The sequence below is a fragment of the Scomber japonicus genome, chromosome 21, assembly GCF_027409825.1.
Source record: "Scomber japonicus isolate fScoJap1 chromosome 21, fScoJap1.pri, whole genome shotgun sequence".
In the NCBI taxonomy this organism is placed as follows: Eukaryota; Metazoa; Chordata; class Actinopteri; order Scombriformes; family Scombridae; genus Scomber; species Scomber japonicus.
Window position 1 is genome coordinate 965,281 of NC_070598.1, and position 26,166 is coordinate 991,446.

Here is a 26,166-nt window from a genome sequence, read left to right on the forward strand (position 1 = left end):
AGGAAGGAAGGAAGGAAAAGGGGAAGGTAGAGAGGAAGGACGGAAGGAAAAGGGGAAGGTAGAGAGAGGAAGGAAGGACGGAAGGAAAGAAAAGGGGAAGGTAGAGAGGAAGGAAGGAAGGAAAAGGGGAAGGAAGGAAGGAAAAGGGGAAAGTAGAGAGGAAGGAAGGAAGGGAAAGGGGAAGGTAGAGAGGAAGGAAGGAAAAGGGGATGGTAGAGAGGAAGGACGGAAGGAAAAGGGGAAGGTAGAGAGGAAGGAAGGACGGAAGGAAAGAAAAGGGGAAGGTAGAGAGGAAGGACGGAAGGAAGGAAAAGGGGAAGGTAGAGAGGAAGGAAGGAAGGACGGATGAACAGAAGGAAGGAAAAGGGGAAGGTAGAGAGGAAGGAAGAAAGGGGAAGGTAGAGAGGAAGGGAGGAAGGAAAAGGGGAAGGTAGAGAGGGAAGGAAGGAAGGAAGGAAAAGGGGAAGGAAGGACGGATGAACAGAAGGAAGGAAAAGGGGAAGGTAGAGAGGAAGGAAGGAAGGGAAAGGGGAAGGTAGAGAGGAAGGGAGGAAGGAAAAGGGGAAGGTAGAGAGGGAAGGAAGGAACCAAAAGGGGAAGGTAGAGAGGAAGGGAGGAAGGAAAAGGGGAAGGAAGGAAGGATGGATAGAAGGAAGGAAGGAAAAGGGGAAGGAAGGAAGGGAAAGGGAAGGTAGAGAGGAAGGAAGGAAGGGAAAGGGGAAGGTAGAGAGGGAAGGAAGGACGGATGAACAGAAGGAAGGAAAAGGGGAAGGTAGAGAGAGGAAGGAAAGGAAGGATAGAAGGAAGGAAGGAAAAGGGGAAGGAAGGAAGGACGGATGGAAGGAAGGAAAAGGGGAAGGACAGAAGGAAGGAAGGAAAAGGGGAAGGAAGGAAGGACAGATGGACAGAAGGAAGGAAGGAAGGACAGATGGACAGAAGGAAGGAAGGAAAAGGGGATCATCATTGTTTTTGCGTTATCCCACCTTCAGTCTGTCATTATTTAGTTTAGTCTAGTTTAGTTTTTGTTTTTTTTCTTTTTCTTTCTTTCTTCTTGTGCAGGTTTTTTATTCTCAGCAAAAAAAATTTCCACTTTACACGATTATAATCCTGTAACAGCTAGGTTTTTTAAATGCTGAGTGTTGATAAGTGTGTATAAGACGTCTCTCTCTTTAATATCTATCATTCTTTTGTGGTTACACCATGTGACATTTTGTGGTTACACCATTTGATATTTTGTGGTTACACCATTTGATATTTTGTGGTTACACCATTTGACATGCTCAGGAGCATTCAGTCTTTTGGTATAAAATGGGTCAAATGTCATTTCAAATCTCTCTTATTGATCTTTTTTTAATATATTGATTATATTGAAGTGGTCGTAACCTCCATGATGTCTTGCTGCGGAGTTCAGTCTGAATTTATCTCAGTTTAACAAACCTTCCTCACCTCCTCCTTTCCTTCCTCCCTTCCTCCCTCCCTCCCTCCTTCCTTCCTTCCCCCCTTTCCTTCTTTCCTCACCTCCTCCTTTCCTTAATCCCTTCCTTCTCTCCTTCTTCCTTCCTCTTTTCCTCCATCCCTCCTTCCTTCCTTCCTTAACTCCTCCTTTCCTTAATCCCTTCCTTCTCTCCTTCTTCCTTCGTCTTTTCCTCCATCCCTCCCTCCTTACTCCCTTCCTTCCTCCCCTCTTTCCTTCCTTCCTCACCTCCTCCTTTCCTTCCTCCCTTCTTCCCTCCCTCCCTCCTTCCTTCCTCCCCTCTTTCCTTCCTTCCTCCCCTCCTCCTTTCCTTCATCCCTTCCTTCTCTCCTTCTTCCTTCCTCTTTTCCTCCATCCCTCCCTCCTTCCTCTCCTCCTTCCTTCCTCACCTCCTCCTTTCCTTAATCCCTTCCTTCTCTCCTTCTTCCTTCCTCTTTTCCTCCATCCCTCCCTCCTTACTCCCTTCCTTCCTCCCCTCCTTCCTTCCTTCCTTCCTCACCTCCTCCTTTCCTTCCTCCCTTCCTCCCTCCCTCCCTCCTTCCTTTCTCCCCTCTTTCCTTCCTTCCTCACCTCCTCCTTTCCTTAATCCCTTCCTTCTCTCCTTCTTCCTCACCTCCTCCTTTCCTTCCTCCCTTCCTCCCTCCCTCCCTCCTTCCTTTCTCCCCTCTTTCCTTCCTTCCTCACCTCCTCCTTTCCTTAATCCCTTCCTTCTCTCCTTCTTCCTCACCTCCTCCTTTCCTTAATCCCTTCCTTCTCTCCTTCTTCCTTCCTCTTTTCCTCCATCCCTCCCACCTTACTCCCTTCCTTCCTCCCCTCCTTCCTTCCTTCCTCCCTCCTTTCCTTGCTTCCTCTTTTCCTTTCTCCCTCCCTCCTTTCCTTCCTTCCTTCCTTCTTCCTTCCTTCCTCCCTGCTTTCTTTCCTTCCTCTTTTCCTTTCTCCCTCCTTCCTTCCTTTCTCCCTCCCTCCTTTCCTTCCTTCCTCCCTGCTTCTTTCTTTCCTTCCTCTTTTCCTTTGTCCCTCCCTCCTTTCCTTCCCTCCTTTCCTTCCTCCCTCCTTTATTGATGAAATGAAAGCAGAATCAGAAGCGTCTCATATAAATAACCGTGAAGCAGCGCAGTGACTGATTCTCACCAGCAGGAGGCAGCAGAGTGTCAAATTAAACACTTCCTTCCTTCCTTCTTTCCTTCCTTCCATCTTTCCTTCCTTCCATCTTTCCTTCCTTCTTTCCTTCCTTCCATCTTTCCTTCCTTCTTTCCTTCCTTCCATCTTTCCTTCCTTCCTTCCTTCCTTCCTGCAGAGCGTCAGATTAAACACTTCCTTCCTTCCTTCCTTCCATCTTTCCTTCCTTCTTTCCTTCCTTCCTGCAGAGCGTCAGATTAAACTCTTCCTTCCTTCCTTCCTACCTTCTTTACTTCCTTCCATCTTTCCTTCCTTCCTTCCTTCCTTCCTTCCTGCAGAGCCTCAGATTAAACACTTCCTTCCTTCCTTCCTTCTTTCCTTCCTTCCATCTTTCCTTCCTTCCTTCCTTCCTTCCAGCAGAGCCTCAGATTAACACGCCTGGATAAAAAGCTCAAATATTATATTATACTTATTATAATGTTAGAAAAGGTAATTTTAGTGGTTTAATCTTCCTTCCTTCCTTCCTTGCTTCCTTCATCCCTTTTTTCCTTTCTCCCTCCCTCCTTCCTTCCTTCCTCCTTTCCTTCCTTCCCTCCTTCCCCAAAATGTTCCCAAATGTCCCAAAAAAATATTCCCATGTCCCTAAATGTTCCCAAAATGTTGCCAAATGTCCCCCAAATGTTCCCAAATGTCCGCAAAATGTCCCCCAAATGTTCTCTAAAATGTTCCCAAATGTCTCCAAAATGTTCCCAAAATGTCCCCAAAATGTTGCCTAAAATGTTCCCAAATGTCCCAAAAAATATTCCTATGTCCCTAAATGTTCCCAAAATGTTCCCGAATGTTCCCAAAATGTTCCCTAATATGTTCCCTAATATGTTCCCAAATGTCCCCAAAATGTTCCCAAATGTCCCCCCCAAAATGTTCCCGAATGTTCCCAAAATGTTCCCTAAAATGTTCCCTAAAATGTTCCCTAAAATGTTCCCAAATGTCCCAAAAATGTTCCCTAAAATGTCCCCCAAATGTTCTCTAAAATGTTCCCAAAATGTTCCTAAAATGTCCCCAAAATGTTCCCTAAAATGTTCCCAAATGTCCCCAAAAGTTCCCAAATGTCCCAAAAATGTTCCCTAAAATATCCCCAAAATGTTCCTAAAATGTCCTCAAAATGTTCCCTCAAATGTCCCCAAAATGTTCCCAAATTTTGCCAAAATGTTCCCTAAAATGTTCCCAAATGTCCCCAAAATGTTCCCTAAAATGTTCCCAAATGTTCCCAAATGTCCCCAGAAAGTTCCCAAATGTTCCCAAAATGTCCCCAAAACTGTTCCCAAATGTTCCCAAATGTTCCCAAAATGTTGTATAAAATGTTCCCAAAATGTTCCCAAAACTTATGAATGAGCTTAAGGTGAGTATTTTCTTTGTTAGAGAACTTTTTATTTTTTTTATTAATGTCTTTATTGAGGACATTGCAGGTACCACAAACTCTCCCCACTAAGGACAAAACAAAGCTACAAGCAAAAAGTAAACCAGAGAGGAAACATTAATAAATAAATAAATAAATAAATAGAAGACAACAGAACAAAAGGAAAGTGTTCAGTCAGACTTTAAGTGAGTTGACATATGTGATAAACAGCTGCCATTTCCAGTTGTAGGAGAAACATCCTGAAGCCACTCAGAGATCGGAGCGGTGCGATCTGATTTCCGCTGGAGAAGAAAACAACAGCGTGCTAATAAAGATGTAAAAGCTTAAAGTCCAACTGTTCACGGTTTGATCTCCAAATATTCCTGCAAAACATCCTGTAAGTTTGAGTCAAGAAGAGAAACATGTGACTTCAACCTCCTGTCAAGGAAGGAAGGGAGGGAGGGAGGAAGGAAAGAAGGGAGGGAGGGAGGAAGGGAGGAAGGAAGGAACGAAAAGAGGGAAGGAAGGAACGAACGAAAGGACGGAGGGAGGAAGGAGGTAAGGAAGAATGAAGGGAAGACGGAAGGGAGGGAGGAAGAAGGAAGGAAGGAAGGAAGGAAGGAAGGAAGAAGGGAAGAAGGAAGGGAGGAAGGAAGGAAGAAGGAAAGAAGGGAGGAAAGGAGGAAGGAAGGAGGGAAGGAATGGAGGGAAGAAGGAAGGGAGGGAGGAAGGAGGAAGGGAGGAAGGAAAGAAGGAAGGAAGGGAGGGAGGAAGAAGGAAGGAAAGGAAGAAGGAAGGAAGGAAAAGAGAGGGGAAAAGAGGGAGGGAGGAAGGAAAGGAGGGAGGGTAAGGGGTTAGAGGGAGAGAGGAAGGAAAGGAAAGGAGGGATGGAGGAAGGAAAGGAAAGGAGGGAGGAAGGAAGGAAGGAAACAACACATCAAACATTTCGAGTCTCTTTTAATGAACTTTTAACTTCGTCCAGTCGGAGCTGAATTCACCGTCTGTCTATAGAAGGGTGACATGTGACCCCCACAAAGTCCAGGACAAGCACTTTCTATTGACCACACACACACACACACACACACACACACACACACACACACACACACACACACACACAGCAGACTCAGCAGACACATCAGGATGAAGGGAAAGCGTCGAGGCAGCAGAAACGTTTAAAGCCGTCTCTTTTGTCCGCCCCGCCCGGCCTTCGCCCCCCGCTCGCCCCTCGCCCCCCCCCTGCTCCCCCCTCCCACCCCCTCGCTGCCGTATATATTGGGGGGTCCAACTTTTTCTCTGTTACACTGTGTGTGTGGTTGTGGGCCAGGTTGGAAAACATCCAGTGGGCAAAGATGTCGCAGTACTCTGGAAAGGTGAGTGAGAGATCAGCTGGAGGTCAAAACATTCAAAACTTACTAACTTTATTTAAACTGGTTTTATTGGACGTGAGTTTAGTTTAGTAAAAGTTTAATTCTAATTAAATCCAGACACTGTTGAGTTGAAGTGTTTCATCAGGTGTGAAGATCTTGTTTTATTGGCTGTTTTAAAGGAAATATTCTTATTTATTTATTTTATAAGTGTTTTAAACTTGAAGAGAAGTCCTCTGCAATATTTTATAGTATTATAATAACAATAAAACTACAATTTTAAGGTTAAATTACTGTTAAACTATAATATTTAAGGTTAAATTACTGTTAAATTATAATATTTAAGGTTAAATTACTGTTAAACTATAATATTTAAGGTTAAATTATTGTTAAACTATAATATTTAAGGTTAAATTGCTGTTAAACTATAATATTTAAGGTTAAATTATTGTTAAACTATAATATTTAAGGCTAAATTACTGTTAAACTATAATATTTAAGGTTAAATTGCTGTTAAACTATAATATTTAAGGTTAAATTGCTGTTAAACTATAATATTTAAGGCTAAATTGCTGTTAAACTATAATATTTAAGGCTAAATTGCTGTTAAACTATAATATTTAAGGTTTAATTACTGTTAAACTATAATATTTAAAGGTTCAATTACTGTTAAACTATAATATTTAAGGTTAAATTCATGTAGAATTACAGTTTTGCAGGAAATATTCTTAATTAATTATTTATTTTTTTAAGTGTTTGAGATACTCGGCCGCCTCAGAAATCATATATTTAAAAACAAACATACAAAAGTTGATATAATTAAATTTTTCTTTTTATTCTGGACTGAAAATCTTTCTAATAACTACATTTACTGAAGATGTTTGTGTTTCAGCAGCTTCAGATTTAAATTAAATTCAGTTGAAAAAAGTTTTATGAGACAAACTAAAATGTTTGTTTGATGTTTGAAGGAAAAAATTTGAACTATTTATATGAAAATGTGTTTTAAACTTGAAGACAATGAAGTTAAACATTAATGTCATTTTGAATTATTTAAAGCGGCTGAAATATCTTAAAAAAGAGACAATAAGCTTCGGTTTTTATATTAGTAAGTATTATATTAGTTCTTATTTGTTTAATTCAGATCAATTCAGTCAAATCTGATCAAACCTCATTAGATTATTATTATTTGTTGGTTTTAAAACTAAAATAACTTCTTTAGTTTGTGAGTTTCAGTGATTATTTATGATTAAACAGTAACCATGGAAACAAGGAGGTTAGAAATGTCTTAAAAAGGTAAAAACAGTGAAAGTTGATGTTTTTATTGTTTTCCTGCAGATTACCTTCTACGAGGGGAAATGCTTCACCGGCAGGAAGCTGGAGGTCAGAGGTGACTGTGATAACTTCCAGGACCGCGGCTTCATGAACAGGTGAAGAAGAAGAAGAAGAGCTGAGACACACACACACATACACACACACACACACACATGCACACACACACACACACACAGAGGACTGAGATCATTAGAATAAAAGTCATATAAGATAAAGTAATAATTAAGCAGCTACTTAAAAAAAGACACATTCGTTTTTATTTCCATGTTTTTTTTAATCAGTTTTACAGATTATACGTTTGTGATGTTTTTAAGAGTGAATGCTGAATAAATAAATTCAGTATTTGACAGAAAATATCAAGAAAAAGAATAAAAACATTAAATGTAAACAGAGAAAATGTTTCTGAAGAGAACAAATGTCAGTTTTAATCATCTTAAACCAGTTTTTAGAACATTTGAGTTAATAATGTAAAACTTTATGTATTCAGTCTTTATATTCACGTCATGTTCACCAACCTTCATCCTTTAAGTTTTACCATCGTGTTGATTTAATGTGACTGACTGAAGAAGACATAAAAACTGTGTTTGTTTTCAGGGTGAACTCCATCCGTGTGGAGAGCGGCGCCTGGATCTGCTACGATCATCCCGACTTTAAGGGCCAGCAGTACATCCTGGAGCACGGAGAGTACCCCGAATTCCAGAGGTGGAACTCCCACAACGACCACATGGGATCCTGCAAGCCCATCCGCATGGTAACCACCATCAATCTATAACCATCAATACTCATCAATAGTCTGAGCAATAACCATCAATATGACTATTTTCTGACATTTTACAAACAAATTAAGTCACTGAGAAAATATAATGAGACTAAATTACAAGCAGCGCTGCGACTTTATCACGAACGTTTATAATCTACATGCTGATGAACCATAGCATGACCTGTATCCATAGCAACCATAGCACAACCTGTATCTATAGCAACCATAGCACGACCTGTATCTATAGCAACCATAACACAACCTGTATCTATAGCAACTATAACACAACCTGTATCTATAGCAACCATAGCACAACCTGTATCTATAGCAACCATAACACAACCTGTATCTATAGCAACTATAACACAACCTGTATCTATAGCAACCATAGCACAACCTGTATCTATAGCAACCATAGCACGACCTGTATCTATAGCAACCATAACACAACCTGTATCTATAGCAACTATAACACAACCTGTATCTATAGCAACCATAGCACAACCTGTATCTATAGCAACCATAACACAACCTGTATCTATAGCAACTATAACACAACCTGTATCTATAGCAACCATAGCACAACCTGTATCTATAGCAACCATAGCACGACCTGTATCTATAGCAACCATAGCACAACCTGTATCTATAGCAACCATAGCACAACCTGTATCTATAGCAACCATAGCACAACCTGTATCTATAGCAACCATAGCACAATCTGTATCTATAGCAACCATAACACAACCTGTATCTATAGCAACCATAGCACAGCCTGTATCTATAGCAACCATAACACAACCTGTATCTATAGCAACCATAGCACAGCCTGTATCTATAGCAACCATAGCACGACCTGTATCTATAGCAACCACAACACAACCTGTATCTATAGCAAAATGTGATGATTTGCTGTCGTTTGTATTATTTCATGATGTTTAACTGTTTCAGACTAAACGATGCCGTGATGATGTGAATACTGAATGACATGACGTGTGTGTGTGTGTTTCAGCACGGAGAGCATTACCGCATCGAGCTGTTCGAGGCTTGTAACTTCTCCGGTCAGTGTGTCGACATCTGTGACGACTGTCCCTTCCTGCAGAGCCGCGGACTCTCCAAGAACTGCATCAACTCTGTCAAGGTGTACGGAGACGGAGCGTAAGTCCTACACACACACACACACACACACACACACACACACACACACACACACACACAAACACTGTAACACACACACACACACACACACACGCACTGCAGTACCGTGTGTGAAATCTGGGGCTCACACACACTCAGGAAAACCAACCCTGTGGGGACCAGGAGTCGGTCCCCACCAAGATAGAAAAACGTGCGCACACACACACTGTAACTCACACACACACATGCCTGTTTTTACTACCTTGTGGGGACCCCTGACTGAAGGGTCTAGAGACATAATTTTAACTGCTAAATTTATCATTTATCATTAAAGCATTTAAACTAATGTATTGAAACCTTCATATTATTTTACATTAACATGCCAGGGAGATATTCACTAAGCTAATATGCTAATACCAATACAGTCTGCAGTCCTGTAGTACTACTCTGAGGTATTTTTACACACTTTGGGAAATAAACACTGCAGTACTGTGTGTGACCACTAGGGTTCACACACAGTCATGAAAATGAGCTTTGTGGGGACCTTAAAAAAACTGCACCAGGCATCGGGAGGCTTTCTATTGTTTGCAATGCCCACACACACTCTTTAACACACACACGCACACACTGATTGATTGACTGACTGATTGATTGATTACCTTGCAGCTGGGTGATGTACGAGGAGCCAAACTTCCGTGGCCGTATGTATATCGTGGAGCGTGGAGACTACTGCAGCCATAACGAGTGGCAGGCCCAGAACCCCAACATCCAGTCCATCCGCAGAGTCGTCAACTACTTCTAAACCTCTGACCTCTGACCTCTGACCCCCCCACCTTCACATGAACTGTGACTGTAATCATGTACAATAAATAAATCCAGACGAAAATAAGAAAAAAGGTTTTTTATCAAACACTTTCTGTGTGTGTGTGTTGTTTCATCATCATGGATTCATCCGCCGCTGAAAATAGTCCCACAAAAAACTTGTTTCGTTTGTTTGTGTTTTAAAACTAAAATGAATTAGAGTTATTTTTTTTATTTTAAAAATACAAAACTATATTTAAACCAGCAGGAACAGAGCCAGTGTTTGCGTTTTGTTTTCAGATTTACTTTAAATATGAAACTATGAGTTTATCTCATAGTCCCAAAAACAAAGCACTCCATTACCTCCTGTTTGATTTAAAACTACAATGAATCAGTCTTTTTAAATTTTATATAAATGTTTACCAGCAGGAAAGATTTACTTTAGAAAATGAAACTAAAAAGTCAAAAAAGCAGTTTAATTTTATCTACAGTAGTTATTTAAAATATGGAGCTTATTTCTGTAAAAATGTCCCAAAACAATAAAAGCTCTGAGCTGATCAAAAATCAGTAAATAACACTATAGTTTAAATATTTGACATCTCTAAGTTGTTTTAATATTCAGACATGGAGTCAAACAACCCCTCCCTGAGCTACTACCTTATTGTGATGGAGTGGTTTGCGTGTCCCAATGACCCCAGGAGCTCAGTTGTCGGGGGCTTTATGCCCGTGGTACGGTCTCCCATGGCAACAGGTCCGGGGGGATGAGCGACATGTATGGTCTTCCGTGTCCTTTGCCAGGACGTTGGTCACCGGGGCCCCTCCCTGGAGCCAGGCCCGGACGTTGGTCATCGGGGCCCCTCCCTGGAGCCAGGCTCGGCTTGACCCCTTCGGCCCCTCCCACAGACACTTAATGTGAAATGTGTCAAAAACCATGGCTATATTTTATAAAACAAAGGATATCCTCAACAAGGAATCATCATTCACACTTTATTGTTCTGTTACTTCCATATAATGTGTGTAGATATGAGGTAACACATATACAACCAACACTGAACCTACTTTTAAGTTACAAAAAAAGAGCTATAAGAATTATAAATCGATCAAACTTCATAGAACCAACAAACGTATTGTTTATCATTTAAAAACGGTAAAATTTTATGATTTAGTTGAATTTAAAAAAGCACCGATAATGTACAAAGAACAAATATAAAGCAGAGGTATGTTTCTGTTAGAGGTGGTAACTTGTGGAATAGCCGTGACAATGGACTAAAGTACTAAAAAATATACAAATTGGGTATGACAAAGAGTAATAATGAAAATACTGAAACTTTTGGTTGTGTTTTCTTGGATTATTGTTGTGGAACTTTATTTTATTTAAGATGTTTGAAAGTTTGTTTGTTCTGAAGGCTTATGGTGTAACTCAGACCATGTAGCTTCAGCATAGACCTTTTTCATTAGCTTCATCACTCGTTGTATTATGTTGGGTTGAGATAAATCTACGTATTTCATTGGGGTGGATTTTGAATGATAATCGAATAAAACTAAAACTAAACAAAAATAAATAAAACTAAACTATGTGTGTTATAGTTAGTGGCTAAACTCTTCCAAAATGTTTAAAAAGCTCGCTCACAACTTGACGTTTCAGTAAACTTTGAGCCGCTGGTGGTTTTCTCTCTGAGAGCTTCTGAGTTTCACTTTGGGTGTTGGACTTGAACATTGACTGAGACTCATAAGGATCAAAGCCACGACCCCCCAACCTCCAAACAGTCCTCTAACAGACTGAAATATCTGCTCTGAGAAAATCTAGTACTAAATAACATGAGAACGTTTCTCTGACAGGAGGAGACTCTCCTTCCTACAAACCACACAGAGACACTGAGGAACCAGGACCGACCCAGAACCCAGCATACAGAGGTTCAGTGAATGTGGTGTTGAAGGTGTGGAGGTGGATCAGTGTGTCAGAGGAGACTCTGTAGAAGGACAGAGTGCCAGCAGGACAGTCCACATACACTGCTACTCTGTTAGAGACCGAGGAGGAGGAGGAGAAGGAGGAGATGGGTGTTTCTCTCTTATCGTGCCAGACAGAGTAACCAAAAACATCAGAGCACCTCAGACTCCAGGACTGATCGTTCGCTCCAAACCAACAGTCATCACTCTCTCCTTTCCTGCTGATTCTTCTGTAACTCACTGATATATCAACCTCTCCACTCCCCACTACCTCCCAGTAACAGCGACCAGTCAGATCATTTCTACTCAGCAGCTGAGGCCAGACATAAAATCTGTCTGGATGATCAGGATATGACTGATACTCCTCCACCACATGTGTCACCTTCCTGTTGTTATCAGACAGTTTGAGGAATCTGTTCATTGTGTTTGGATCCAGTTCTAGTTCACAGAAATCTGATGGAGAGACCGAGACACAATACAGCTGCAGTTATTGATCAGTTATTGATCATCTGTTTCTAACCTGATGTCAGTCGGCCATCTTGGACAGTTATGTACTATCCAAGATGGCCGACTGACATCTGGTTATTGATCTATCATCTGTTTGACGATGACATCATCTTCGTCCTCAGTAGGACTGACACACACACACACACACACAGAGACACACACAGAGACACACACACACACTTACAGAGACATACGCATACACAAATACAGAGACACACACACAGACACACACACAGACACACACACACACACACACACACACACACACACACACACACACACACACACACACAGATATTTAATGTTTAATAACTTATTGAGTTCTTTTATTTTTTGTGCTGTTTTTGTCGTTCTGTTCTGGTTGTAAGTCTGAATGTTGACTTTATGCTTCTTGTTTGTTTTTCACAATAAAATAAAGAATAAAAATAAAAGCAGACTTACACTTCCTCAGACCTGGTGTCAACCATCGGACTCCTGCAGGCTGCAGGCTGAAAGGAGGAGGGGGGTCAGAGCAGCACGTTCTCTTTCAGCATGCTAACATGGACGTTACATGGCTCTAGTCTACTGGTTTATTATTCTCTTCTAATGTGGGGTTGGGCTTTCATACACTTTGATCCAATCTGAATCCACTATCCCAATCCTTCTGAAACCCTGATTGAATTCAGGTTTAACTTTCAACATTTACAGGAAACTTCAGTTAGAAAGAAGAAAAAGTCAAAGATTCAGTTGAGATCTGTGATCAGCTCTGACAGAGAAAATGTTTCCAGCTCTTCCTCCTCTATCACACATTGTCTGTCCATACCTGAGAGTGTCCAGTCTCCAGTGTGGATCCTCCAGTCCAGCAGACAGGATCCTCTTTCCTGAGTCTCCTGGATGATTGTAGCTCAGGTCCAGCTCTCTCAGATGGGAGGGGTTGTCCTGCAGAGCTGAGGCCAGAGAAGCACAGCCTTCCTCTGTGATCAGACATCCTGACAGGCTGCAATCACACAAAACAACACACATGTCACACAGTGTGAGAGTACTGCTGTGTGCAGTCACATACAACAACAAACTGTCTCCAAACTAACTCACTAAAAGATGAAGTGAATCAGGGAGCTCCAGAAAGTTGAGCATCCAGCCAGATGGGAAGATTCAGCAGCATGTTTTTACCTCATCATTGTGATCCAAATGTTCAAATCATTCTAATGTGTTTATGAAGAGTGAAGCTTTTGCCAAAAGGAAGAATAAAGATGCACTTTTATCACAGTGCTGTGTCAACTTCTCAGGTTTTTTAAAACTCCACAATATCAAGGAGCCTCCTGATATAAAATGTAACTTCACAGAGGTTCATCAGAGTCTCCACCAGACAGACTAGTCTGCTCTTTAGCCTGAAACTGCTGCTCGAGGAAACCTGTGAGCAGGGATGGGCACAAATACATCAAAATGTATTTCCAAATAAAATACCAAATACCCACCTTAAAAATGTATCAAAATAAGCTACAAAATACAGCAGCCAAAAAATGTATCAAAATAAAATACTGTATTTTCGTATTTTCTAAATACTACAAAATACTTCTTTCCCCAAGGCACTTTTTTAAACAACCTTTCTCTAATAGCCTTTTTCATCTATCCCTTCACTTGTACACCACCTGGAAAAACATCTGAAGGCAAGAGACTCCTCCCATAATCAGTCAACAGATGACATATGCTGACCCCTCATGTTAGAGACATCCTAATATAAACCTCTGCCCTGAGAAATGTTCCTTAAGTATACTTATTTACTCTCTTGGTGTAATAGATTACTATGAATCAGTGACAATAACTCAAAGACAAATAATCCAAATTGATGATTTATTTAGAAATATAAACTTGGTAGCATTTTAACCTTTTCAGTTATTTAACACCATCACTACCAAACTTATGGGGAGTTTCATCACAGTTGAATCATTTTATATGAAACTGGTGTGTGCACAACCTCTGTCAATGTCAATACAAAAAAAAATTGGTGGTCACATTAATACCATCCAATCAGTTAAGACAATTAGAATCCAATAATTATGACATTATCAATCATTTCTTATTTGAAATGTGCAAGAGGTTGGAAATGTCCTTGTTTGAGGTCAAATCACCATAGCACTGAAATATTTCATAGGCCAGAGAACAGACAAATTTAAAGTCTAGAAAAAAACTGTAAAACAGAAAAAAAATAGCAAACTCAAGTGTTGCTACCAAAGCTTGTGAACTCAAGCCCTTGTGTGAGCAAAGGAATATGTGTAACCAGAGGCGGACAGAGTACACAGCTTCCTTACTTGAGTAAAAGTACAGATACCCCTTGCTAAATTTTACTCAAGTACAAGTAAAAGTACTACGGTCAGATGTCTACTTAAGTAAAAGTACTTGAGTATCAAGAGTACAAGAGTACATTTTCTAAATATTGCATTACTACTGCCACAGGGCTTACATTTATGTATAGAAATGTCCTAGATGGAGTTATGATAAATGTTAATGTTAATACCTTGGAGAATGTAAAAGGAACTGAAAGTAAAATCAAGTCATTTTCATCCCGGGACCTGCTGCGTCCTCTTCCATTGTTTCCTCCATGGTTTCCTTCCTTCCTTCCACCCTTTCTTCTCTCCTTACTTTCCTCCATGGTTTCCTTCCTTCTTTCCACCCTTCCTTCTCTCCTTACTTTCCTCCATGGTTTCCTTCCTTCCTTCCACCCTTCTTTCTCTCCTTACTTTCCTCCATGGTTTCCTCTCTCATCTAACCTGACCATGGAGTTGACTTTGGCTGAAGGTGTTTTTTTAGTAGAAGTAACGGGTGATCACGGTTATGGATAGAAATGTAGTGGAGTAAAGAGTACAATACTTGCCTCTCAAATGTACTTGAGTTAAGTCATGAGTACTCCCCAAAAATGATACTCGAGTAAAGTACAGATCCCTCAAAATTGTACTTAAGTACTGTACTCAAGTAAATGTACTCCGTTACTGTCCAGCTCTGTGTGTAACCTTTGTCACCTTAGCTAGTGGTGTCTCCTCAGTTGATGCCTTCAAGCACAACTAGACAACGCCTACGGGGCCTGTTAATCAGTCCAGCAAAGGAAAATAATCGCCTGCCCATAGCCCATCGCAAGTGTGAAACAGCGCCAAAAATTCCCAGTGGCCGAGAGCGGTATCACAGGGGCTTGACCATGTGAGGGTGCCACAGACAGACTGAGAGATTTTGTAGATATATAGACGGACGGACGGACAGACAGACAGATGTCATAACGGTGTTTCACAGAAAGTATTTTACAGTATTTTGAAAATACAAAAATACACAGCACTGGGGTTGAGCATATCTCAGTGGCTAGAGCACCCACCCCATGTGTAGAGGCTACAGTCCTCGCTGCAGGCGACCCCGCTTCGAATCCCGCACCAAGCGGTCCTATTCTGCATGTCATTCCCCCTCTCTGTCTCCTGTTTCCTGTCTCTCTCTAGTAACCTGCACAATAAAGGCAAAAAGCCCAAAAAATATACTTAAAAAACCCAAAACACAGCACTGAAGTATTTTGATACAAAATACGAAGGCATTTTCATAATCTCAATAAAATACGAAGGCATTTTCATAATCTCAATAAAATACAAATTACAAAATAATATTTTGTATTTGAAATACGTATTTTAAATACATTTATTAGAAATACTTGCCATCCCTCCATGTGAGTACTTGGCTGTGCAGCTCCAACGGTTCTAAGACACATTTCCAGGAAATGTGGGGAACTCTTCACTTTGCACCTTTGCTGATTTGATGGAAAGTAGCTGATAATTAACACGTAATGACCAACTAGTTTCTGTCTAACTTCTGCAGGCCAGTAAACCAAACAACATTTTTAACCATTTACATTCTCAACTATTTCTGAATCATTTCAGCACATCCATTTTTTATTGTAGCCTCAATAAATGACTAATTACAGAGTAATACAACTTCATCATCAACTATCAAGTTACTCATTGAACCTTTTCCAAGTTGTTTGTACCTATGGTCCAAACAACAGTTCAGAGTATCCACCTTTTCTGGACTCCTTAGAGGGGGTGCTGGAGAGTGCTCCCTCTGGGGATTCCCTCATTCTGCTGGGAGCTCACGTTGGCAGCAACAGTGACAGGGTGGCAGGGTGTTATTGGACTTCTGTGCACACCATGTTCAAGCATAAGGGTATCCATATGACACAGGACACCCTAGGCCACAGTTCAATGATTGACTTTGTAGTCGTGTCGTCAGACTTGCGGCCACATGTCTTGGACTTGGGCGAAGAGAGGGGCGGAGCTGTCAACTGATCACCACCTGGTGGTGAGTTGGCTCTGATGGTGGGGGAGGATGCCGGTCAGACCTGGCAGACCCAAAAGTATTGTTACGAAGAGGTTCTGGACCACCATCCGACGTCTCAGAAGGGGGAAACAGTGCGCAGTCAACACTGTGTACGGTGGAGACGGTGCGCTGCTGACCTCGACTCAGGACGTTGTGGATCCGTGGAAGGAATACTTCAAAGACCTCCTCAATCCCACCGACAAACCTTCCGGTAAGGAAGCAGGGCCTGGGGACTCGGGTGTGGGCTATCCTATCTCTGGGGCTGAGGTTGCCAAGGTGGTCAAAAAGCTCCTTGGTGGCAGGGCCCCAGGGGTGGATGAGATCCACCCGGAGTTCCTCAAGGCCCTGGATGTTGTGGGTTGGTTGGATGGTTGACACGACTCTGCAACATCGTGTGGACATCGGGGGCAGTGCCTCTGGATTGACAGACTGGGATGGTGGTCCTCTTTTTAAGAAGGGGGACCGGAGGGTATGTTCCAACTATAGGGGGATCACACTCCTCAGCCTCCCTGGTAAGGTCTATTCATGGGTAGTGGAGAGGAGGGTCCGTCGGATAGTCGAACCTCGGATTCAAGAGGAGCAATGTGGTTTTCGTCCGGGTCGTGGAACTGTGGACCAGCTCTACACCCTTTGCAGGGTCCTTGAGGGTGCATGGAAGTTTGCCCAACCAGTCCACATGTGTTTTGTGGACTTGGAGAAAGCAACTGACCATGTCCCTCGGGGAGTCCTGTGGGGAGGTTCTCCGGGAGTATGGGATATCGTACCCCCTGATACGGGCCGTCCGTTCCCTGTATGACCCGTGTCAGAGCCTGGTCTGAGTGGTCTGAGAGTGCACTGGGTAGGGGATCAGAGAAGCTCGGTCATCCGGGAGAAGTTTGCCCAGGGCACCTTACAAGCTAGAACTGCCACTAACCTGATTAGTGGATTAATCATAAAAAAACGCAGTAAATTGTGGCCCTACCTAACACCCACAACTTTGAAGATGAAGCTCAGATTCCTCACGTGGAACCACTGGTTGGCCAGAAAACACTGTGATGCCTTTTTAAAAGCATCACTTTGTTCTTGAAGATGTAACAATAGGACGGGTGAATCCTGACCTGAGAGTTTCCAGTGTACAGTGTGGACTCTCCAGTCCAACAGAAAGCTGTTTCACTCCTGAATCCTGCAGGTTGTTGTTACTCATGTCCAGATCTCTAAATCTAGAGAACTGTGAGCTGAAAACTGAGGACAGAGCTGCACAGCTTCTCTCTGAGAGGTTACAGCCATTCAGCCTGGAAAGGAAATATAAAGAAACAAATGACAAGCAAGAAGTTACTTATTTTAAAGACAGCAGAATATAATAAATATATAACAATAAATAAATCAAACTATCTGTGCACCTACAGAGCTTTTTTGGAGGCTTTGACCACTGGCAGCAGCCTCATAAGAGCCTCCTCTGAAGCAGAATATTTCTTCAGGTCAAACACATCCAGATCTTTTTCTGATGACAGTAAGATGAAGACCAGAGCTGACCACTGAGCAGGAGACAGTTTATCTGCGGAGAGACTTCCTGATCTCAGGTACTGTTGGATCTCCTCCACTAGAGAACGATCATTCAGTTCATTCAGACAGTGGAACAGATTGATGCTTCTCTCTGCAGACACATTCTGACTGAGCTTCTTCTTGATGTACTCAACTGTTTTCTGATTTGCTTGTGAGCTACTTCCTGTCTTTGTCAGCAGACCTCGTAGGAGAGTCTGATTGGTCTGCAGTGAAAGACCCAGGAGGAAGCGGAGGAACAAGTCCAGGTGTCCATTTGGACTCTTTAAGGCCTCGTCCACAGCACTCTGGTAGAAACATGTCTCTGCAGATTCTTCTTTAGTTTCAGACTTCTGGGATGTTGTTTGTTCTTCTGCCAGCAGATTGACTCCAGACTTGATGAATGTCAGATGGACATGAAGAGCAGCCAGAAACTCCTGAACACTCAGATGGACGAAGCAGAACACCTTGTCCTGGTACAGCCCTCTCTCCTCTTTAAAGACCTGTGTGAACACACCTGAGCACACTGAGGCTGCTCTGATATCAATGCCACACTCTGTCAGGTCTGATTCATAGAAGATCAGGTTGCCTTTCTGCAGCTGCTCAAAAGCCAGTTTTCCCAGAGACTCAATCATCTTCCTGCTCTCTGGACTCCAGTGTGGATCTATCTCAGCTCCTCCATCATACTTGACGTTCTTCAGTTTGGCCTGAACCACCAGGAAGTGGATGTACATCTCAGTCAGGGTCTTGGGCAGCTCTCCTCTCTCTCTGCTTTTCAACACATCCTCCAGAACTGTAGCAGTGATCCAGCAGAAGACTGGGATGTGGCACATGATGTGGAGGCTTCGTGATGTCTTGATGTGGGAGATGATGGTTCTGGCCTGCTCCTCATCTCTGAATCTCTTCCTGAAGTACTCCTCCTTCTGTGGGTCAGTGAACCCTCTGACCTCTGTCACCATGCCGACACACTCAGGAGGGATCTGATTGGCTGCTGCAGGTCGTGTGGTTATCCAGAGGCGAGCAGAGGGAAGCAGTTTCCCCCTGATGAGGTTTGTCAGCAGCACATCCACTGAGGTGGACTCTGTAACATCAGTCAGGATCTCAGTGTTGTGGAAGTCCAGAGGAAGTCGACACTCATCCAGACCGTCAAAGATGAACACAACCTGGAACTCTTCAAACCTGCAGATTCCTGCTTCTTTGGTTTCAGCAAAGAAGTGATGAACAAGTTCCACCAAGCTGTACTTTTTCTCTTTCAGCACATTCAGCGCTCTGAAAGTGAATGGAAATGTGAAGTGTATGTCCTGGTTGGCTTTGTCTTCAGCCCAGTCCAGAGTGAACTTCTGTGTTAAGACTGTTTTCCCAATGCCAGCCACTCCCTTTGTCATCACTGTTCTGATTGGTTCATCTCTTCCAGGTGAGGCTTTAAAGATGTCTTCTTGTCTGATTGTTGTTTCTGGTCTGTCTGGTTTCCTGGATGCTGTTTCAATCTGTCTGACCTCATGTTCATCATTGACCTCTGCAGTCCCTCCCTCTGTGATGTAGAGCGGTGTGTAGATCTGATTCAGAAGGGTTGGGTTTCCTGCTTTAGCAATCCCCTCAAATACACACTGGAACTTCTTCTGCAAGTTAGACTTGAGTTTACGTTGACACTTTGCAGCAGGAGTTCCTGCTTAAATTAAAATAAGTATATTACTATTAATAAAAGTCTGACATCATACCTTACCAATGAGTATAATCAAAACATATATACATTAAAACAAGAATCATTGTTTCAAAATAAATATCAGAGAATGTCACACTAGAATAAGCAAGTGTGTGAGAGAGGTGATACCTGAAGGTTCACTTGAGTCAGGGGACTGTGGGAGCTCCTCTCTCTTGGGGCCTGTTTCAGAAAGCATGTTTAGTGAAAACTCTGAGTTAGTTACCCTGGCAACATACTCCGTGAACCTAACCTGCTTGCTGACAGTTTTCTTCAACTAACCCTGAGTTTTTCCTTCTTTTTAGTTGAAGCCCGCAGACTGAAGGAGGTGTCAGACATGGTGTGACTTTTTCTTAAAGAGACAGTTAATATTGAGGCACAAATACGAAGCAGAAATCTCCATTAGAGGATGATCAGACCTGCTGGGATGTTTTATCATTCTCTGATGACAGCAACAACCCCTCCTCCCACCTATGTCCCACCCCCGCTGCTGCTACTGTATTGTTTTTTTTTCTTAAATATATAGTCATTATCTGCATGCATTCATTAATATTTCTAACTCCATTGTGGAGAAGTAGGAGGACTGAGCCCTTTGTTTCTCCTGTTGTCATGGTGAATCAAGTTATCTGTGCTCCATTGATGAGGGCTTAGTATCTCCTCATGCACAAGCTTTACTCAGGGTTACTTTGACTCAGAGTTGATTGAACTAAATGTTAACTGTTCTGAAACTGAAAACTCTGAATTTGACAGCCTAGAGTTAAAGTTTTAACTCAGGTTGTTAAACTTGCTTCCTGAAAAAGCCCTAGATCTCTGAGTCTAGTTGTTGTGTTTGGGAACCACCTAAAACCCAACAATTCACACAAACCAGAGTGTCACAATATTATGGAAAGATAAGTTAATTATATTTAACAAAAACTTCTTGCTGGTTAGACTTGTTTACGTTGACTTATTAATAGTACATATTCCCCTAAAGAATGTATATATGAACACATGTTCTTCCATCTCTTGAAACACAAGTAAATTCATTTCTTACCGCACTTCTTCAGACCACAACACAAAAACACCCACTGAAACCTTTTCCTCTGGTTAGACTTCGGTTTGCACTGGTCCTCAACAAGAATCTCTGAATGAATAAACAACAATTGAAAGTAATATTGTAAAGTAACAAATTACTTAAACTAACAAGTGACAAGTAATATACAATATATTGCATATATATTGCATTTTGAAAGTAACTTTCCCAACACTGACAACAACAGAACTGTTCATATCCCTCTGCTACTGAAAGGCTCCTGGTACAAACACCACAGCAGGGTCCAGAGTCACTCACTCTTCTGTAGTTCCCTGGTGGTGGAACGAGTTACTCTAATACGCAGAGTCCCTCTCAGTCTTTATAAACAGATTAAAGACTTCATGAAAAAATAATTCTGCTTCTATCCAGTCTGTTCACTGCCTGTAGGAACCTACATCATACCAGACTTGGTTTCCACTACAGGAACTTGTGGTTTATCCATTGTTACTGATTCTGCTTTTGTTTCCCTTGTGGGGAGCTTCACACTACATAAAACTAGACAGCCGCCCCCGGCATCTTGCACAGTCAGTCAGAAGTAAAGAAGACTTTTGGATGAGAGGAGAAACACCTCAAAGAATCTAAAACAGGTCTACCATCCAACAACTGGGCACTAAATATGTAAATATCTTTGTAACATTTTAATCTTTCCATGACTTACCTTTAGGTTCTGGGAGGAGTGACAAACGTTCCAGTAGATTATTCTGATTCATCTTCCCTAAAATAATTTTGGTCACTTTAATAGCCTTTATAGAGTAGCTCTCGAACATCAGATCCACTGTTTTAATTCTGTTTGCTTTCTCCAGTCGACACTTGGGGATTGATTTGAAGCCTTCAAGGACCCCCCGCTGATACAGGTACCACTGGAATAATTCAAAGTCCTCAGATCCTAAATCCTCCAAACACTTCAAGAGGACCTCTGTAGGTGTTGCCATCTTTTGTGCTGCTAAGATCTAAAAGAAAATATGAAAATCTGTATTAACAATTACACAATTAATTTTCTGGATTACAAAAAATGACTGATTTGATTAAAAATGGACCTGGAAAACCCAGCTTGTTTCGTGTCAAAACATTAATACAACTATTAATGAAAGAGATTCAGTTTCTGATTAATTTAATGTTTGGTTAATATTGGACCTAATTTAGCTAATGAGATTATTAAGCCTAGCACTAAAGATGATGTGGAAATTAAAATGATGATAAATATAATAATGTAGTAAATATAAATAAATAATCCATGTTAATAAAGTGAACAGATGAACTGTCCTGTATGGTCTCATTGTGTTTTCTGGTTTTGGTTGTCTGTTTGCTCTGTTTGTCCCTCCTGTGATCCTGTACTCCTCCCCAGCCAATCAGCTCCCTTCCTGTCCTCCTGCCTCATTAGTTCTGTTTGTATTTAAGTCCAGTTTTCAGTTCAGTCTGATTCTGTTCTGAACTACAGTTTATGTCAAGTTTCAATAAACAGCTGTTTTTTAGATCCTGTCAGCCTCTCTCTTACACTTGGGTCCACCTACCTGCACTCCAAACGATTCGAACAGTAATGGAGCCAGAAGAGGACTGGAAATACTCCTCCAGTAGTGAGGACAGAGAGACAGCTAAATAGAAATGAAGGAGCCTGATGTGCATCATTTGGACTTGTTGAAGCATGTTATGTTATTGTGCAGGACGGATGTTTTGTCATGATTGATGTCGACTTTGTAGACTCAGAAACAACCTGAAAGTCCTGTAAAATCAGCAGCATGTAGTGTTTACAGTGTGAAGACAGAGCTGCTTAAAGACCGGTAATAACATCTTTTTTCCAACTCTGGTAAAGAAAAATCTGAAGTCAATGATTAAAATGATAAATGGTCAGAAAGGTAAGATGTTATATTTGACTTTTACACATCTGACTAGTTAGAAACATCATATGATCATTTATAACAGTAGTTAAAGCAAAGCTGAAGGTTGGTTGTAACTTTAGTAGAGACATTTTATTATCTGATGGTGTAAATAATTGTGTATGTGTACTTGCTCTATGTCACTTTTCTCTGTCACACACACACACACACACACACACACACACACACACACACACACACACACACACACACACACACACAGTCTCATGGCACTTTGTGAAATAGTCACAAAGTTTTTAAAAAATTAACAATGTCTGTGCAACAATCACAGATTAGATAACAACAGCTGACGTCTGAAATTAAATATCAAATCATTTTAGTTTTGTGACGTTTGGCCAATCCAGTAACATCTTCCAAACCCAAATCTACACCCATGAGTTAAAACAAAATGTGAACACAAAGTAGTCTACGTGTGGAGTTCAGCACACAGTGATGTTAATCTCCTGGTGGAAGCACCATCCAGATGTTTATTGATAGATTGAAGCACACTGACCTGTATGTTGGAGCTTTTGGGCTCCTCGCTGGATGAGGCCATTTCTTCTCTTTGGCCGGGTTGCTGGTCTAGTTGTCTGTGTTCTTGTTTTCCTCTTCCATTACACACCTGTTCTTTGTTTCTTCATGATGTGCCCCTGAACTTCCTCTGCCTGAGTAAAACAATAAGAGGATGATAAAAAAGGGAACATTTGTCTGAGGAAGTTTTATTTAAACTGGCATCACAATTTGTCAACTATCAAAAATCATCAAACCTTAAAACTAGTTTTTAAAATCAATTTAGCCTGTTTGGATTCATATAAGAAAGAAACTGTCAGAAATTCAAGTTTTAGATGCTTGAAACTGGATTATTTGTCTCCAAAGTCGCCTCAGTTTATGAGTTGTAGCATCTTTAATCTCTTTTAATTCACTGTTCAGACTCGTTTTTGGTCATTTTGAGCTGATGAAGACAAATGAAGAGCAGCTCCATTGAAACAAGTCTAATCATGTACAGTGCAGATGGTGCCTGAGAGGAGGGTTTGTCTTTGATAAGATAAAATAAGTTGAATCCTCCTTAAATAAGACATTGTTGGGCAGTTCATGCAGTGCACAGTACATGACACACAGGAGAAAAGCCTAATGTGATTTCAGGAGAGCTGTTCAGTGTATGTTTTAGGTTAAATGCATAGACTGTGTATATAATGGACGTAACAGCTGTGACGCCACCCATTGGTTTGTGGACTGCTACTTTGAGGCCAATAGTATCAGATCTGAGCAGCGACATTTTGAAAATTTGAGGTGCATGTTGGGAAAAAAAGAACATAGATTCAACTTATATGGGCATCCGGAGGAGCAAGAGGAAGGAGCGGGGGAGGGGATGAGAGCTGGATCTCGAGGAAATTGCACGCCGACCTACCACAGTCTACACTGGGAACCTGGTGATGCTAACCAAGTTAGCTCCCACAATTCGAGGTAAACTTTACAGCCAAGTGTTAAAGTAGTTTAGCAACGTGACATAGCTAATTGCATACATGTATACAATCAGCAAATATTATGAGAGGAGTAACGTTAGCAGGTGGAAAATAGCTTATTTAACTAACGTGATGTCATCATTGGGTGTTTTTAACTGTTATCATATACTGTTAAGGGCAATAGGTACACACCAAGTAACATTACTTCAGTAAGATTATTTTTTGCAGGTCTCGTTCATTTCATTGTCAAAAACAATACATCTATTGGAAATATTTCTTTATCTTTCAGGAAGAAAACATCCTGAGCTACACAGCTGCATTATGGCATATGGACCTGAGAAACCATACCCTGCTTTATCGTCAAATATAAAATCAGGGAGGCCAAAATTTCACAGATGAACATCATACTGCATTGAAGAAGGCTTTAAACTAGCCATTGAGACCATAAACACATTTTGAAAACGTTTACTGAGGTTAGAAATCAAGTGAGAAGTTGGTGAATTCTTCATTGACTTCATATAGAGACAGTCGCCCCCTGGTGGCCTTTTGATAGAATGCAGCTCTAAGTTACTTCCTGGTTGGCTTCATTTCAGAGGACCAGAACTCCCCGCCTGGTTAAATGGCTCACAGCTCATAGCATGGACTGTTAGCTGGACATGAGGGTTAGGGTCAACACATTTGATGACACATTTCCATCAAGAAGCGACACTAGTTCATGTTGGAGGAGTGTCAATAAGATGAGTGCTGTCTTTGTGAATACTACAGTATTTATTGCATCAAAGAAGTGAAGCCCCTCACCCCCCTGCTGGCTCCACATCAGTCCTGTAGTATCAATAGAAACAGTCTATATTCAGCTGTAGACACACACACTCACAGCTGTTCTCCAGCAGCTGTCCAGTGTTTCGGTCTAACTAGTGACTTTCTCACATTTTAAGATCCGTTACGAGAGGTGAATGAGTCTTCTGAACACAACTGAACATACATTAATGGTTACATACTTAGATATTAAAACACAGATGAGCAAAAAGGATTAAACTACAAAACCATTTTTAGGGAAGTCACCAGTTAACACGATCACCAGTTAAACCGTAACACCGCATTTAGTGACAGCGGGGAGAGCAAAAGAGGAAGAGGTTTCAGCCGTTAGTTTGAGTTCATTTTTAACAACCAAACTGCAGATTTCTGCTGTTTGTGAGGAGCTAAACTAACAGCAGTCAGCACTAACAACACGAACAAAGAGACATTAAAGTCTAAAAACACAGAAAGTGTCGGTTACATTACCTTCAGACGGAGAAAACTATCTGCAGCACGATATCAGAGGAAGTGAAAGTAAAGTGTGAAGAGGAAGAGGGAAAGGGAGGAGTTGATTTTTAGTGGCACTAAACTAAATTCTGAAGAGGAAGAGAGTCAGCTGACTGATGACTCTGCTGCCTTTGTTTCAGAAAACAAATCCAAAAACAAAAAGGCTATAAAAACCCTTCATGTATGTTCACCTTTGAATATCTTTGTGTAATGTACCCGAGTATTCCTCTGTCTATATCCTTTATATACTGTTCTGTATACTGTGTTCTTTTACAATAAAGATTTCTTAAAATAAAAATAAAAATAAAACAAACTTTAAAGAATGAGTGTGGAGAGGAATTGGACAGCAAGTATTTTATATTTGTAGTATTGTGACTAAAGTTGTAAATAGAACATATATATTGATCCTTGTTTCTTGTAATAACTCAGTATTTATTTCAAATATAACATGAACCTCTCTTCATTTTATGACTGTTGTTTTTTTCCAATTTCAAATGAAAAGAATTAAAACATATTTGTAGGACTACTTTTTATTCTCTGTTATTCCTCACTTCCACCTTCCACTGTACTAAACTGTTCTTTGTGCCATAAAAGACACATATGGATCATTGCTGATTTCAGAGATGTGTAACTGTATAAGAACCAAGGCTGATCCATCCTGTCTCACTGTCCTCACCATCAACCAGAAAAGACTCTGATCAATTCCTCATTGAGCTAATCAAATCTGCCTGTATCCATTATTTCCAGTGAAATAAATAAATAAATATCTCCAATAATAACAAAACATTTACATCTACTTACAATACTGTAACGTTCAACTAGCCTTTGTTTATAGATGTTAAAGTAACAGCAATGTATATCTTTAGAAGTAATCTACAAAGTTTAATAAATGCAACCACTCACCTTGTTTCTGCTCCTCAGCCGCTGCTCGCCTTTTCACCGTCATCAATCAGCTCAATCGATCCTTCTCCTCTTCTGTTAATGGGGAATAGCAGCAGAGCGGGGCGCCTGTTGTAGTCTTATTAACATCTTACATCATTCTTCTCACTTCTTTATCACATCAACACCACAT

General features: G+C 41.1%; 2 protein-coding genes across 2 annotated transcripts in view; one reads left to right on the forward strand and one right to left on the reverse strand.

The window, feature by feature from the left end:
• LOC128382757 (uncharacterized) overlaps nt 1-19,582 on the reverse strand; it is a 371,423-nt gene extending 351,841 nt beyond the window's left edge. The window contains exons 1-3 of the mRNA XM_053342769.1: nt 19,516-19,582; nt 17,550-19,350; nt 12,643-12,816 (exon numbers count right to left, since the gene is read on the reverse strand). Coding sequence (XP_053198744.1) covers nt 12,643-12,816; nt 17,550-19,350; nt 19,516-19,582 — 2,042 coding nt within the window. The remainder of the gene's footprint in view (nt 1-12,642; nt 12,817-17,549; nt 19,351-19,515) is intronic.
• On the forward strand, nt 5,342-9,387 carry LOC128382165 (gamma-crystallin N-B). The gene is made up of 5 exons (XM_053342161.1): nt 5,342-5,362; nt 6,692-6,783; nt 7,283-7,439; nt 8,461-8,606; nt 9,252-9,387. The coding sequence occupies exons 1-5, from the start codon at nt 5,342-5,344 to the stop codon at nt 9,385-9,387; spliced, it is 552 nt and encodes a 183-aa protein (XP_053198136.1).
• Nucleotides 19,583-26,166: the final 6,584 nt, after the last annotated feature.

Bases quoted from the DNA above. Each gene is read 5' to 3' on its own strand.
- LOC128382165 (XM_053342161.1), top strand. From the start codon at position 5,342: ATGTCGCAGTACTCTGGAAAG. The intron at 6,784-7,282 runs GTGAAGAAGAAG...GTTTGTTTTCAG, and splicing joins GACCGCGGCTTCATGAACAG to GGTGAACTCCATCCGTGTGG. The intron at 8,607-9,251 runs GTAAGTCCTACA...ATTACCTTGCAG, and splicing joins AAGGTGTACGGAGACGGAGC to CTGGGTGATGTACGAGGAGC.